Source organism: Ahaetulla prasina, chromosome 10 (assembly GCF_028640845.1).
Source record: "Ahaetulla prasina isolate Xishuangbanna chromosome 10, ASM2864084v1, whole genome shotgun sequence".
NCBI classification, from domain to species: Eukaryota; Metazoa; Chordata; class Lepidosauria; order Squamata; family Colubridae; genus Ahaetulla; species Ahaetulla prasina.
In genome coordinates, this window is record NC_080548.1 from 19,072,552 (window position 1) to 19,088,165 (window position 15,614).

The 15,614-nt window shown below is 42.3% G+C and overlaps 1 protein-coding gene across 1 annotated transcript in view; it reads left to right on the forward strand.

Annotated features, from left to right (window-relative positions):
• The window catches only part of PTPRU (protein tyrosine phosphatase receptor type U), a 168,735-nt gene that overhangs the window by 47,145 nt on the left and 105,976 nt on the right, over positions 1 to 15,614 (forward strand). Inside the window, exon 7 of the mRNA XM_058195155.1 lies at positions 12,991 to 13,148. Within this exon, the coding sequence (XP_058051138.1) occupies positions 12,991 to 13,148 (158 nt within the window). The remainder of the gene's footprint in view (positions 1 to 12,990; positions 13,149 to 15,614) is intronic.

Genomic DNA, 15,614 nt, shown 5'->3' on the forward strand with positions numbered 1-15,614 from the left:
GCTCTAGTCATATTGCACAGAGACTGATTATATAGAAGCATAGAAACCAGATGACATTTCATGTAGTAGAGGAACATTAATGCGTTTTGGTTTGTTTCTCTTGATGAGGAACAATTACATGCTTGGAATGTGTTGGGATTGTCTGCCAAACTGTCAATAAATATTTTGTGTGCTTCTTTGCCGTTTTCCAGAATGATGCCACCACTGAAGTCTTAATAGAAATGTTTGACAGAGAGAAAGGGAAGTGGGGAAAAGGCATATGATGAGATTTTCACAGAGCAGAGTCTAAATCCAAAGACTCAACTTTGTGTGAATGATATATGTCTCTTTGTTCTTTTGGCTTGGTGCTGCAACATATCACATGGCATGTGCTTTCTGTAGAGGTACATGTAGCAATTCAGCAGAGATTTCATTCATTTTTTTAAAAAATAAATAGTTTTCTAATACGGTGAGGAACTGAGCCCATATTTGTATTTTGAAGGTAATACTGAAATCTCCATTTCCAATTACAGACTTTGGGAACAAGCACAGACATTTTAATCACTCATACTGTCCAGGTGAACTGATACTATGTTGGATGCTGCATGGCATTCTGGAAAAGAGGAAAATTGCAGCTAAGAGTTGAAGGAGAAAGAAGTGTGAACCAAGACAGTTGCCATTTTGTTCAAATCTACATTCAGGGAGTAGTGGGATTCTATCATATATGGGCAATGTCAAATTAGCCACATTGTTCAACAAAGACAACTGAATATTATATATAGAGATGTGGTGGCACAGTAGTTAGAATGCAGTACTGCAGGTTAATCCTGCTGACTGCCGACTGCCAGCAGTTTGGCAGTTCGATCCTCACCAGCTCAAGCTTGACTCAGTCTTCCATCCTTCTGAGACTGGTAAAATGAGGACCCAGATTGTTGGGAGCAATAGGCTGACTTTGTAAACCGTAAAGAGCAGCAAAGATGATAGGGGACTGGAGGCTAAAATATATGGACAGTTGCAGGCATTGGGTATGTCTAGTCTAATGAAAAGAAGGACTGGGGTGACATGATAACAGTCTTCCAATATCTCAGGGGCTGCCACAAAGAAGAGGGAGTCAAACTATTCTCCAAAGCATCTGAAGGCAAGACAAGAAACAATGGATGGAAACAAACCAAGGAGAGAACCAACCTAAAACAACAGACATTTCCTGACAGTGACAACAATAAACCAGTGGAATGGCTTCCCTTTAGAAGTTATGGGTGCTCCATTATTGGAAGCTTTTAAAAAGAGACTGGATAATTATTTGTCTGAAATGGTATAGGGCCATGATGGTGAACCTATGGCACGCTTGCCCGAAGTGGCACACGGAGCCATGTCGCCTGGCATCCATGGCATTGCCTGTTCCTCTTCTGGGTTTCTGGCACGCATGCACACGCAATGATCAGCTGGCCTCTGTGCGTGCAGCAGTGCCGGAAACTGGAAGAGCTGATCTTCCATTTTCCGACGTGAGCATGTGCGCCAGCCAGCTGATCAGCGTATGTTCATGAGCGGCAGTAACCAGAAAACTTGCTGACCAGCATGTATGTGTGCACCGGAAACCAGAAGTACCTTACCTGGCATGCTCCTCTTCCTGGTCGCGGCCCTGATGAGCGTGAAGTGCTTCTCTTTTCGGCACTTGGTGCCAAAAAGGTTCGCCATCCCTGGTATAGGGTCTCCTGCTTGAGCATGGGGTTGGGATAGAAGACCTTCAAGGTCCCTTACAATTGTGTTATTCTGTTATAGAATAGAATAGAATAGAATTTTATTGGCCAAGTGTGATTGGACACACAAGGAATTTGTCTTGGTGCATATGCTCTCAGTGTACATAAAAGAAAAGATACGTTCATCAAGGTACGACATTTACAACACAATTGATGGTCAATATATCAATATAAATCATAAGGATTGCCAGCAACAAGTTATAGTCATACAGTCATAAGTGGAAAGAGATTGGTGATGGGAACTATGAAACGATTAATAGTAGTGCAGATTCAGTAAATAGTCTGACAGTGTTGAGGGAATTATTTGTTTAGCAGAGTGATGGCCTTCAGGAAAAAACTGTTCTTGTGTCTAGTTGTTCTGGTGTGCAGTGCTCTATAGCGTCGTTTTGAGGGTAGGAGTTGAAACAGTTTATGTCCAGGATGCGAGGGATCTGTAAATATTTTCACGGCCCTCTTCTTGATTCGTGCAGTATACAGGTCCTCAATGGAAGGCAGGTTGGTAGCAATTGTTTTTTCTGCAGTTCTAATTATCCTCTGAAGTCTGTGTTTTTCTTGTTGGGTTGCAGAACCGAACCAGACAGTTATAGAGGTGCAAATGACAGACTCAATAATTCCTATAATTGAATTATTCCTATAATAATTCCTCATATGTAGTAGAATGAGTGTGAGGAATGAAAATTAAATAGAAAAATGTATGCCGGGAAATAGTGGTAATACATAGACATGAAGTTGCTTTTGTGCACTGTTCTTGAATTCAAGGCCCTCAAGTGGATATCTTCCCTACTCTTTTTACCAGCACTTGAGATATAATGCATACCTTGCTACTTGTTTAGTAGAGAGAAGGAGAGACAGATAATCAACTTTAGACAATTTTATATCTAGTTTGCGGCATGTACTTTATTGCTAGGTATTTATTTGATAGAACGAACCAAGTATTACCGTATATACTCGAGTATAAGCCGAGTTTTTCAGCACGTTTTTGAAATTGTTGTGGGAAGGAAATGAAGATGTTCTGGCTGTTCCTGAGTTATAATAAGCAAAGGCATGTGCTTTTGATTTTCCCTTTTTTTTCACATTATACCGGCCGGCGCGAACTTGGCGGGCTTTTGCTTTAGCGCGGGGAAGCCCTGCCGGTGCAGTGAGAGGGCGGGGCGGGGGAGCCGCCAGCCTTCTCGGCCGAGGGAGGGAGGGTTTCGCCGACCGGTAGGTGCCTCATTTCCCACCCTCGGCTTATACTCGAGTCCCCAGTTTACCCCAGTTTTTTGGGGTAAAATTGGGGACCTCGGCTTATACTCGGATCGGCTTATATTCGAGTATATACGGTACTAGCAATTCAAGGGTGGTTCCTTGGCTGAATTGCTCTTTATTTTGCAACAAAAGAGGGATATTTTTGAAATTGTTGTGGGAAGGAAATGAAGATGTTCTGGCTGTTCCTGGGTACTGAGTTATAATAAGCAAAGGCATGTGCTTTTGATTTTTGTTTGTATGGATTTCTAGAAATCGGATCTTCTCCATGTGGCAGGTTTGGCTGGTTTCAGTCAATTCCTCCAAGACTGCTACTTCTTTTATTTCTCTAACTAGGTATGCTAAAGAAGTCGAGAAAGTGGAAAGATACATGTTCTGGGTTAATTAATTGGAAGGGTTGCATCTGATGCAAAAGCTGCCACTTTGTAGTTATTTTACTATACCTTAGAGCAGGGTGATCAATCTTTTGGATGCCTGTAGCTATACTGAATTTTCTCACAGGGGGTGTCAGCTTTGGAAGCCATATTAGGCCGGAAGCTTCTATGCTTTCTCATGTGTGGGAAAGTCGGAGGTGGGGGGATTTAGTAGAGGGGTTGTCTTTAGACATAATAGCATTCTTCCTGTCGGTCAAGGTCAGGCCGATCCAGCATCTGAAGAAGGAGTGGTCGAAGTGCTGTCCCGAGATGGGACGGTTGGCGATTGGAGCATGTGATCGACTGCGGAGTCAGGGGATGGTTTTGGGGGTTTTGATTTACTGAGGGAAAACCTGGACCTCTCAGATGTGGCAGTTTATCTATCCTAGTAAATAGAACTTTTAAAGATGCTTGCTTCGGAGTTTTTACTTGGAGTTGGGGGGTTTTCTGGAACTCTGAAAGCGGGCAGATGAGGCTACAAATGGCTAGGATGATCTTGTCTTGTATCATACAGATAGAACGATTTTTCCATTTGGATTTCCTGGCCGGCTGTGATTTCCCTTCCCCTGCTAAATCTATATGAAGGTTTAGGTTGCTGTTTTCACGTTTCCTATTATGTAGTCAGTGGAAGGAGTATTAAGCCCCCAACTTATCTGATGCTTATCTGTTAGGGCTTATCTGTTGCTATGTCCAGGTACATCTTGATTCACAGTTCCAGCTTTTTTAAAGGTAAGAAGAAGAGATTCAACCTAGAAATAAGGAGAAATTTTCTGACAGTGAGAGAACAATCAACACATGGAACAGAAGTTGCCTTTGGAAGTTGTGGGAGCTTCATCACTGGAGGCTTTCAAGAAGAGATTGGACTGCCATCTGTCAGAAATGGTGTAGGGTCTCCTGCTTGGGCGGGTGGGGGGTTGGACTAGATGACCTACAAGGTCCCTTCCAGCTCTGTTAATCTGTTAAGTATGGATTTGTCCGAATGCAATGAACATAAAGTATTTCCAGGTCAGCGGGGATGACTATTGCTAACATAGTGTAAGCCGCCCTGAGTCTTCGGAGAAAGGCGGGATATAAATGCAAATAAAAAAAAAAAGATTGCCATTCACTTTCTGAGGCAGCTTTTCCCAACTTTGGCAACTTTAAGATGAGTGGATTCCCAACTCCCAGGGTTCCACAGCCAACCCATCTTAAAGTTGCCGAAGTTGGGAAACACCGTTCTAAGGCATTACATATCTTTGACATTCCAGGTCACCTAATTTTTGATTGCTACTTGATGGGCTAAGCTTGTCTGAAATGAGATCCCATCCTTGAGATTTAGGGCAACTAAAAAGATGGAAAGCTTCTTGGGGAATAAGGAATCTGAACTGCTGGTCAAGAGGGGGAATCTGCTAAAGTGGGTGAGGTTAGAAGCAGTGATAGACAGGCTTCTCTCTCTTTCCTTTTTTTCTTTCTTTCTTTCCTTCCTTCCTTCCTTCCTTCTCTTTCTTTCTTTCTTTCTTTCTTTCTTTCTTTCTTTCTTTCTTTCTTTCTTTCTTTCTTTCTTACCTACCTACCTACCTACCTACCTACCTACCTACCTACCTACCTAGTGGGTTTCTGGAAAAAGCAACCATCAGTCTTGATCCACATTAGTTCTTTTTTTTAAAAAGGGTTTTTTAAAAAAAAAATTAGGGTGATAAATTCCTTATCTAAAACTTTGGCTGGGGATCTTGCTTGCTGTCTGACAGCAAACACCTATGGAAGCTACTTGCCATCTCTACCCATCCCCCCCCCTCTCTTTCTCCCCCAGCACCCTTTCCTCTACCTCTTTGCATGGGCAATGGCTTGGTCCAAATAACTCATCTTTGCTTTTATTATCTGCCAAGAAAAAAAGCTGCTTATGCAATATCTGCTTTTCTCTTTGTTTGCACGCTTGCCAGGAGGAACTACTATTCTTATTCCTATTACCCGTAAGTAATTCTCTCATTCAGTTCTCCTTGCTCCATTGCTTGCTGCCGCCAACTATTTTCTTTCTTTGTCACATGAATGTTTAAAGTCCCCCTCCCATTTTACGGTGGTGGTGGTGGTACAGAAATGGTGATGTTGAATGTTGCTTAAATAGAATGGAAATGCTTCAGAACAGGGGAGGGTATGCATTTGTAGCGGGAGAGAATCAAGATTCCCGTTAGAAAGTTAGATACGTCCAGGGTGCATCATGTGTTCCACTTCCACTGAACCTGTTTTGCACAGGATGAAAGCCAAGTCTTGGAAATAGTCTAATTTCTTCCAAAAGAAATGGGGGTAAATGGTGCTCCCTTTCCAACTTAAGTCACAGTAGCCCTCGCACACATCTCCTTATTCCTTAAATGGCATATTTCAGTGTGACCCTACCTGCTTGAAAAATTGTCAAAAAGAAATAAAGACCTAGAAAATTGCAATCCCCAATTTCTCCCTTCCCCCATTTACCTTAAGACTTTTTTATATACATTTACATCAGCGGTGGGTTTCACATTTTATTACCAGTGGTTCGCCTTCTGCGCATGTGCTTTGCTCATGCGTGCACCTTCCACACATGCTCCTGGCCTCAAAAACGTGCCTAAATAGGACGGCATAGAGCTGGCATAACCCACGCATGATTTTTCACTACCGGTTCGCCCGAACTGGTCCAAACCAGCTGAATACCACCTCTGATATACATATACATATACTCATACTCATACTCATACTCATACTCATACTCATACTCATACTCATCTACATCTACATACACATCTATATCTACATCTACATACACATCTAGATTTACATCTACGTCTACATCTACATACATATCTACATCTACATCTACATACACATCTACATCTAAATCTACATACACATCTACATCTACGTCTACGTCTACATACACATCTACAGTACATCTAAATCTACATACACATCTACATCTACATACACATCTACATCTACATCTACATACACATCTACATTTATATCTACATACACATCTACGTCTACGTCTACATACACATCTACAGTACATCTACATCTAAATCTACATACACATCTACATCTACATTCACATCTACATCTACATACACATACACATATACATATACATACACATACACATATACATATACATACATACATACACACGTGCTCACATGATGTCCAATTACATTTTACTTCTATATAGGGAGATGAGATAATGATAGAAGATATATATTACAAATATATATCTACATATACAAATACAAATATTCTCTTGGGGTCCTTGGTGCTCTCTAAGCTTGGCGGATTGCTTGCAGAAGTTTCATTACCAGATTAGCACTGATTATGTTATCTAGTGTGGTAATGAAACGTCTGCAAGAAAACCACCAAGCCCAGAGAGCACCAAGGACTGTCTCCCCTACCCCAGATGAGATAACCTCTCTCGTTAGAACCAAGGTGGCAAATCAATTAGAGATTGTAGCAGGCCCCATGGATACACTGCCAAACAGGCAATCTAGGTCTGGCCCAGCATGAACAAAGAGGCAGAGTTCAATTTTCTCTGAGCCACATGTTTATTCAGATCTGACAACGGTGGGTCCTCCCATAAAGTATTTGGTTACCCAAGCGGGACGACAGCCATTTGCACGAAAGTAGATAAAAAGCAGAAGCTGCTGCAAGGTCATTGCTTGCCAAGTACATTTAGAAGCATGTTTAGAAAGAAACATATTTAGCAAACCCCTTGCACCCTACCTCGGGGTTTCCTGTCATGACTCTCCAGAGCGATGGACCGTTACATGTTATTACAACTCATTTGTTCTCTTTCATTCAGCGGTTTCAATGCAAGCATCTTGATCACCATAATTCTGATCGACAATACCATGCTTCCATACAGAAGAGAATATCTTCCCAACCCTCTGATCTCTGAAGCAATTCTTTTCCTCTTCCTAATCCGTGGTGGCTCAGTGGCTAAGATGCTGGGCTTGTCAGTCAGAAGGTTGGCAGTTCAGCGGTTCGAATCCCTAGCGCCGCGTAACGGGGTGAGCTCCCGTTACTTGCCCCAGCTTCTGCCAACCTAGCAGTTCGGAAGCACATAGAAAAATAGGGACCACTTTGGTGGGAAGCTAACAGCACTCCGTGTGTCTTTGGTGTTTAGTCATGCTGGCCACATGACCATGGAGACGTCTTTGGACTGCGCTGGCTCTTTAGCTTTGAAATGGAGATGAGCACCACCCCCTAGAACTGGAAACGACTAGCACACATGTGCGGGGGAACCTTTACCTTTAATCCTAGGACCTCTGGTGTTTGTGAGCTAAAGGGCTGACAGTGAGGATCAGCAGGTGACAGTGGGCCCTTTTCTGTTCCAAGAGAGAGAATCATTGGGGAGCCTTAAACTCTTTCTTTCAAACAAGAAGTCATGAGGTCTTCACATTCTTTTCTAACCCCGAGTTTGGCCAAGTTCGTTGTCATCTCTAGATATGTCGGAAACTGGGAAATTCTCTGAATCTGCTTTCTTCGAATTTTTAGGAGCCAAAGGTGCTTTTCAAAAAGGCACCTGGACTTTTTTTGGGTTTTTTTTTCTTTGAAAACATTTCGTTTCCCATCCAACTTCTATCTGAAGAAGCTTCTTGGATGAGAAGTGAAACATTTTCAAAGGAAAAAAAAACCCAAGAAAGTCCAGATGCCTTTTGGAAAAGCACCTTTGGGACAACCATGACCTGGATGATTGAGAACCTCCATAAATTTCAAGGAACACGAGGCTTTCTGAGCTGCTGGTAGTAACTAAAGTAACTTCAAGGGTTGCTCTAACCCTAACTCTATATTTTGCTTTTATATGGACTCCTGAGAGTAAACAATGTCATGACATGAAAGTATTTGCATGTGCAAAAGCCTCTTTTTAGGTATAATTATACTGTAAACTAACTCTTTTTACTGACACCACCAGCAGGACTTCTTGGACTGAGCATTCCCATGTTAGACTGAACACCCAAACGTAATATCCGAACAGGATGTTTCTGTAGGGTTGCCATAAGATCTGCATCATTTTTCCCCGTTCTTTCCATGCACCAGAAATTCAGAGAGAGAGAGAGAGAGAGAGAGAGAGAGAGAGAGAGAGAGAGAGAGAGAGAGAGAGAGAGAGAGAGAGATGTAGCTAAACAATAAAAATCCCAAGGTATATGGCTTAAACTAAAGAATAAAGCTTTGTGAGCCCTGAATTTTGGCTTTTAACTGAAAACTGATGTTCAGACTGAAAATTCTCTGTAAGAATTGAAGCAAAAGTTTTAATACAGCTGGGAGCCATGAAAAGCAAATTATGTAAAGTTGACTCTTTGAATGTAAGTAGCTGAAGAACTTGTCCACGCTTAAAATCACATCGGGAGTGGAATCAATAGTATTGAACAGACATAAGTGCTGTATTTCAAGATGAGGCAATGTTATAGGCGCTAGAATATTTTTACAGCCATAAAAGTGGGCAATTGCACTTACAAAAGATTTAGGGGGTGTATATGAGTATTGCCTTTGATTGAGAAATTTGTTATGTTTCTTGACAAATGGCCCTAACCCTCCGATTCATTCAGCATATTGTCTGTCGATATGTTTTTAAGAACACAAGGGAAAGAGAGCTTCATTAAAATAAAATTTTAATGCACCAAATAGATACATGCTCAGTGGGTCTAGGACTTTTAGGCTCCTACCTTTGGACATGCCTACTTCTCCTCCAGGGTTCTGCCAGCTTCCATGCATTATTCACCAGCTTTTCTCCTCAGCTGGCCCACCCCCATTCTTTCGCCCTGGCACATGGGTCATGGCCACTCCATCCCAGTTCCTTTGCCGCGGCCCATTCATCGAAGTACAGTTCATGTTGGTCATTTGGGCACATGGGACAATTCCCCACCAGCCAGTCGGCTGGCTGGCAATGCTGGCAACTGGAAGTCACAGCATGATCGATGCAGGGGCTGGGAGGCTTTGGGGGAGGTGATGCAGCCAAATGGCCTCAGGCACTTGTTTGGAGAAGGAAGGGGAGGGGTGGAAGCTCCCCTGTACCTGATCATGCCTCTCTGACACCGAACGGGAAGAGAAGAGTGGGGGGTGGGTAACCCTAACCCTAACCCAGTCCCTGCATCGATCGCACTGTGACTTCTGGCAGCATTGGCAGCCAGCCAATTGGCTGGTGGCAAATTGTCCCATGCGCCCAAACGCCCGACACAAACTGTACTTCGACAAATGGGCCACAGCAAAGGGACTGGGACGGAGGGGCCATGGCCCATATGCCAGGGCGAAAGAATGGGGGTGGACCAGCCGGGGATAAAAGCTGGTGGACAATGTGTGGAGATGGAACCCTGGAGGCGAAGCAGACACGGCCAAAGGTAGGAGCCTAAAAGTCCCATTCTGTTCTCAGTACTACCATTCCATGGGGTATTGTTCTCTTCCAGTGGAGCTTTTAAGGAAAAAAAGATGGTTTCATTCAGAAATCATGCTGTTTTTGGTTTAACATGATGTGCAAATCCATCCATCACAGTTTAAAACTATTTCTTAGGCTTTCTGTGCATTGTAGGGCCAAAATAATCTAATTATGTCTTGATTTTATGGACATGTGAACCAAGATTGCTTGATAAATCTTCAGTAAAAAAAACAAAAACAGAGAGAGAATATGAGAAATATTGTTTTACACTAATAGTGTAATTTAACTGGGCTGATGTCTTTGGGTATCATGAAGAGTAGAGAAATGAGATAATCTACATGTCTTGTTTATCAGTTAGCTTCTTGTTACTTAGTCCTTAGTGCAGCTTTATCAATAACACTTCCTCCATCCATGTCTTTCAAAAACTGAAATTTTAAGGGTGGGAATCCTGATATGGAATTCTGGAAGAATTCTGAAGACTCAATATATTAGCTTGGAGGAAAACATGTAGGTTTTCTCACCTTGAAAATATTTTGATTTATACAACTATCAGTATATAAATTGCTCTACTTATCTCAAAATACCTCTTTATCCAGGGACATGTCCCTTAATCTTGACAAATTGCTGTTAATTAATTGCATTGTGTATAGGATTGTTCACAAAACAAAGGACTCTTTTTCAGATTTCAGATGTTATCAGAACTTAACATTTAAATTTATAGGATAATTATGGTAGACCCAAAATATAATACAGAGAAAAAAGAAATTAGATAGATAGATGATAGCTAACTAGCTATATACATAGCTACATACATACATGCAGAGCTACATATATACATGCATACATGCATAATAGATGCACAATATATGTCTAACACAATATATAATCACACACAAAGTAAGAATTGTTGATCTAATTGTTCTGCCATTTGTTCCTTGTGCCACTATTGAAAAATGATATGTCCAAATACTGACGAAAATGGAGATCAAAAATCCAATGCTGCCAATCAGGGCAAATGTATCTTTCCAGTATTGAAATAACACTACTTTTGACTAATTTCCTTGTGTGAAATACCCATAGCTCTCAGTATGTTAATCATAACCATATGCTAGAGATATAAACTAGATTAGCTCTTTGCAGCATGGCTGCTCTCCAGATGTGTACATTTGAGTTCCTAGAAATCTCAGCAATAGCCACACATATGGAGGGCAGCCAGGTTGAAGAAAGCTGGCTTAAAAGATCATGCAGTTGATAGCAATTCTTATAAAAAAGCAGCAATCAGCCTCAAACCTGACTGTTAGTCAGATAAATTTCAACCAAAATGTAACAGTGGTAGGATAAGACCAAACTAAATGAGTCCATGCATTATTTAAATGATATCCCCAGCATTATTGCAAACATGCGGCAGAGTTCTCATTGAGAACTGTGGAATACACACAAAAATGATTGCTTGTTAATATATTCCATGTGTATTGGAAGCTAACCCTCACTAGAAACAAGACCAGATGAGCTAATTCTACTTTATTGTAAAGCTACAATTAACGGAACCTTGCAACACTGAAAGCGCTTCTCTCCTTTGTCCCCTTTACAGTCGAAAAACTAGGGAGGGTTTTCTGAGCCACTTGCCCCACTCACATGCCCCACTCAGCTGCTTTTTAACTCTCCATTCCCTTGGCTGCAGTTTCTTTGCCCTGTCCCTCAAGGACACTCCCTCACACCATTACATAATTTGAAAACTTTGGCGCTATGAAAGGCTTAAAAAAAAGAAGTAATTGGAGTGTTCTAGGCAGATTGAGAAAGAGCCAGCTTGTAGTTGTGATGAGTTAGTGATACCCATACTGATGAGAATGAAACTCTGTTAGAGAGAAATTGACATCCAGAGGCAACAGGAAGCTGGACAAGGTAGTATCCACCTTTCTACAGCTTTAGTGGTTGCAGTAAAGTTGCATACATCTATCCAGGGGTGGGCTTCAGATCCTTTAGCAATGGGTTCGCTGCCCCGTTGCTGGGTGGGTGTGGCCATGGTGGACGTGGCCTAGTTGACCCCCTGAACCATGGCAGAGGGGAGGCATTTTTCGCCTTCCCCAGGCTCCAGAGGCTTTCCTCGAGCCTCCGGGAGGGTGAAAACTGCTTTCCCCGGGGTCCAAAGGCCCTCCAGAGGCTGGAAACAGGCCCATTTCTGGACTTCTGGAACTTCCGGGAGGCCTGTTTTTTGCCCTTCCCAGGATCCAGATGTTTTCCTTGAGCCTCCGGGAGGGTGAAAACAGCTTCCCCCGGGGTCTGAAGGCCCTCCGGAGACTGGAAACAGGATCCTTTCCAGACTTCCGGAACCTCTGGTAGGCCTGTTTTTTGCCCTCGCAGACCCTCTACACATCCCCTGCACTTACCTGGAATGATGAACGGGCCACGTGGAGTCTCCTGGGAGGGGCGGGGAGGGGTGGGAGGGGCGGGGTAGGCGTGGCCAGCCAGGGGTAGCATTTGGGAGTTCGCTGAACCCCGGCAACCCTGGGCTAGAGGATCGCTCAAATTCTGCCAAACCCCCAGAAGCCCTGCATCTATCCCCCTTTTGTTGTGTAAGATTAGCAGGTTACCTAGTTCAGATTGTCCAAACTTCCCTTGTGTTCAAGGTCAAAGATCAATCAGAGGCTAAAGTTTTAAAATAGGACCATCAAAACCTAAAACTGACAACAACGTTGGTTCACAGAGTAACTGGGCAATTGCTTTCTCTCCCCCCATATCTATCTCATTGAATTGTTGTAAAATGCCATTTGAGTTTCGAGGGAGTGGGGGGGGAACAAGAGCAAAATTGAATGAATAATAAATCAGTGGGTTTGGAATTCCGGGAACAATTGGGAAAACATGCCTGTGGGGGATGACCCAATTTGGAAAAAAAACGATATGGGTTTAGCTGAAAGTGATCAGACCCACAAACATGGCATTAGGACAGGAATTATATGGAAATCCTGTTAATTCTGAAGGTGGTTCTATTATTGATAAAATTTCAGAACGGTCAAGAAGCTCAGCTCAGCTTCTTGACTTTTTTTTAAAGCATGCATCCGCCACAACTTCAGAAATGGCTTCTGTTATGAGATTAATCCCAATGTTGTCCTCTCTGTTTTTTTCTCCTCTTCCTTTTGCCCTTCAGGAATCTGCTTATAGAAAGAATTCAAAGTGGATTGCATAGTGTAACGTTTGCTTACTTTCCTTCTTTGTAATCTTCCACTAGGAAACCTGTCAACATGACCAAAGCCACAATCAACTACCGCAATGAGAAAACACACATGATGAGTGCAATTGACCAGAGCTTCACAGATCAGAGTACCCTTCAGGAAGATGAGAGGCTGGGATTATCTTTCATGGATACTCACAATTACAACAACAGAGGTCAGTTTCAAATGAATACACACTGTCCTGATTCCAAGGTGGAACTGTGGAATTTACATCGGGGAGCAAAATAGATTTCATTGGTTCTTCTGCTGGTAGTACAATGGAGCTAGGATTAGAGTTAGAGGTAAGCTTCTTTGGGCTCTGCACTTGAATTTTATATGTGGGTTTATTCATTTATTGTATTTATTTAGTTATTTATACCCCTCCTTTATTATTTTTATAAATAACTCAAGGCAGCAAACATACATAATACTCCTCCCTCCTCCTATTTTCTCCACGGCAACATTGTGAGATGAGTTGGCCTGAGAGAGAGAGAGAAAGAAAGACAGAGAGAGAGAGGGACTGACCTAAAGTCCTCCCCCAGCAAGTTTTCACAAGACTAGAACTCCCACCCCCCATCTCCTGGTGAATGGCTCAAAGTCATCCAGCATGCCTAAGGTGGGACTAGAACTCACAGTCTTCTGATGATTGACCCAATGTCACCCAGCTGACTTTCATGCCTAAAGCATGACTGGAACTCCCAATCTCCTGGTTCCTAGTCTGAGGCCTGAAGTGTTACAAGAGGGATTGCCTGCCAGGCAGGGGTAGCCAAAAAAGTCAAAATTGGAGCTACAACAAATACAATCAAAGTCTTTTATGTGCATTGCAACATATCTAAAAAGGAGCAGGGCTTTGATTACATGAGACGACACAGTGAAATCCAATCAAGTCTACTCCTTTATTTGCTTACACCTGATGGACAGAATCTTGCCAAACTAAAGCTCTAACTTTATAGCCTATTTAATATTTCCTGAGGCATTCTAGGGTGTGGCTATTCTAAACCTCTTTCCTCCTCCACCATCCAGTTTGGGATTGTAAAATATCCTTCTGGGTTCAGTTCCAAGTGGGGGAAAAGACACCGGATTCATGGAAGTTGCTTGGAAAGAAGGTTTATTGATGAACAGGATCACATGCCTTGTAGATATTGGGCGAAAAAAAATGGAAGAGATGCTGAGAGTCCCTGAGTTTTATGCCCTCTCTGGCTTTGAACTTCCTGGGGCACAGGAAGACTGTCCTGATTGGTTGCTGTCAGAGGTCATGGCTAGCTTTGTAGGTTGTCTGTGTGCTAAATTTGGTTGAATATTGTTGGGTGATGCAATGAAGGGCAATTAAATGGCTCTGCCTGAAGGAGGTAGATCTTTGTTATGTAGAATGGACTAACTCAGGCCTTAATGGCCCATTGACAAAGGTGGTGGTGGGGGGTGAGTTTCTGCCTGTCTTTTAAGGGAAATATTCTGCCCTTTTAATATTTCCTAAAATATTTCATTTTTCTAGGAGTGGGGTGGGTTTTAACTTGCTTTACAGTGCTCTATAACGCTCTCTAAGCAGTTTACAGAGTCAGCATATTGCGCCCAACAATCTGGCTCCTCATTTTATCCACCTCAGGAGGATGGAAGGCTGAGTCAACCGTTATGGATGGTTTTGGCTTCCAGTTTGCCTCAGTGCCTCTCTGAAGATTCCCCTGCTACTAATTTTAGGACAAAATTTCTACTGACAGTAGGATGAAAGTAGGGTCAGCCTTCCTTGGATTCTGTGGTTCAATTTAGTGTGAGAGTTAGGTTAATGGGGGAAAAAAAGCAGATTTATTGGACCTGGATCTCTTCCTATACACTCCTACCTGAATTTTCATGGATTTTAACATTTAACGTGGCTCTTTGGCAGTGTTATCAGTTCAAATTGTCAGTACTAATCTTCTGGGCTGTGCACACAGAGTGTTATCTGATAAGGCTGATTACAATTCATACTCTCGTGCTCTCGGCTCACTTGTGCAATCAGTCGATCCTTTATCTTAAAATTGCCACCTCACATTTTTTAAAGGCTCCCCCCCACATTTAGCTCTCTGGCTTCAACTCTTCTTTGAGTTAGGCCTGTAGTCCAATCTTTAGAAATCGTTAAAAGGTTTAAAAAGGCTTCTTTTTCCATGATCTTTATGAAAGTGGAAAAACTTCCTCATTCTTTGATTTGCGTCCAACTTGTATTTGTATATTAAGAATCGCTTATATTGAGCACAGATAGTCCTCGACGTACAGCAGCTCATTTAGTGACCATTCAATATTACAACGGCACTGAAAAAAGTGACTTATGACAGTTTTTCACGCTTATAACCATTGCAATATCCCCATAAGTCACATGATCCAAATTCGGATTCTTGGCCACTGACGCATATTTAGGATGATAGCAGTGTCCCGGTGTCATGTAAATCACCTTTTGGTGACCTTCTTGCAAGCAAAGTCAATGGGGAAGCTAGGTTCATTTAACAACCGTGTTACTAACTTAACAACGGCAGTGATTTACTTGACAGCTGTGGCGCGAAAGGTCGTAAAATGGAGCAAAGTTCACTTAACCAATGTTTCACTTAGTAACAGAAATTTTTGGCTCAGTTGTGGTCGTAAGTCAAACTCTACCTGTATTAGATGGTATTAA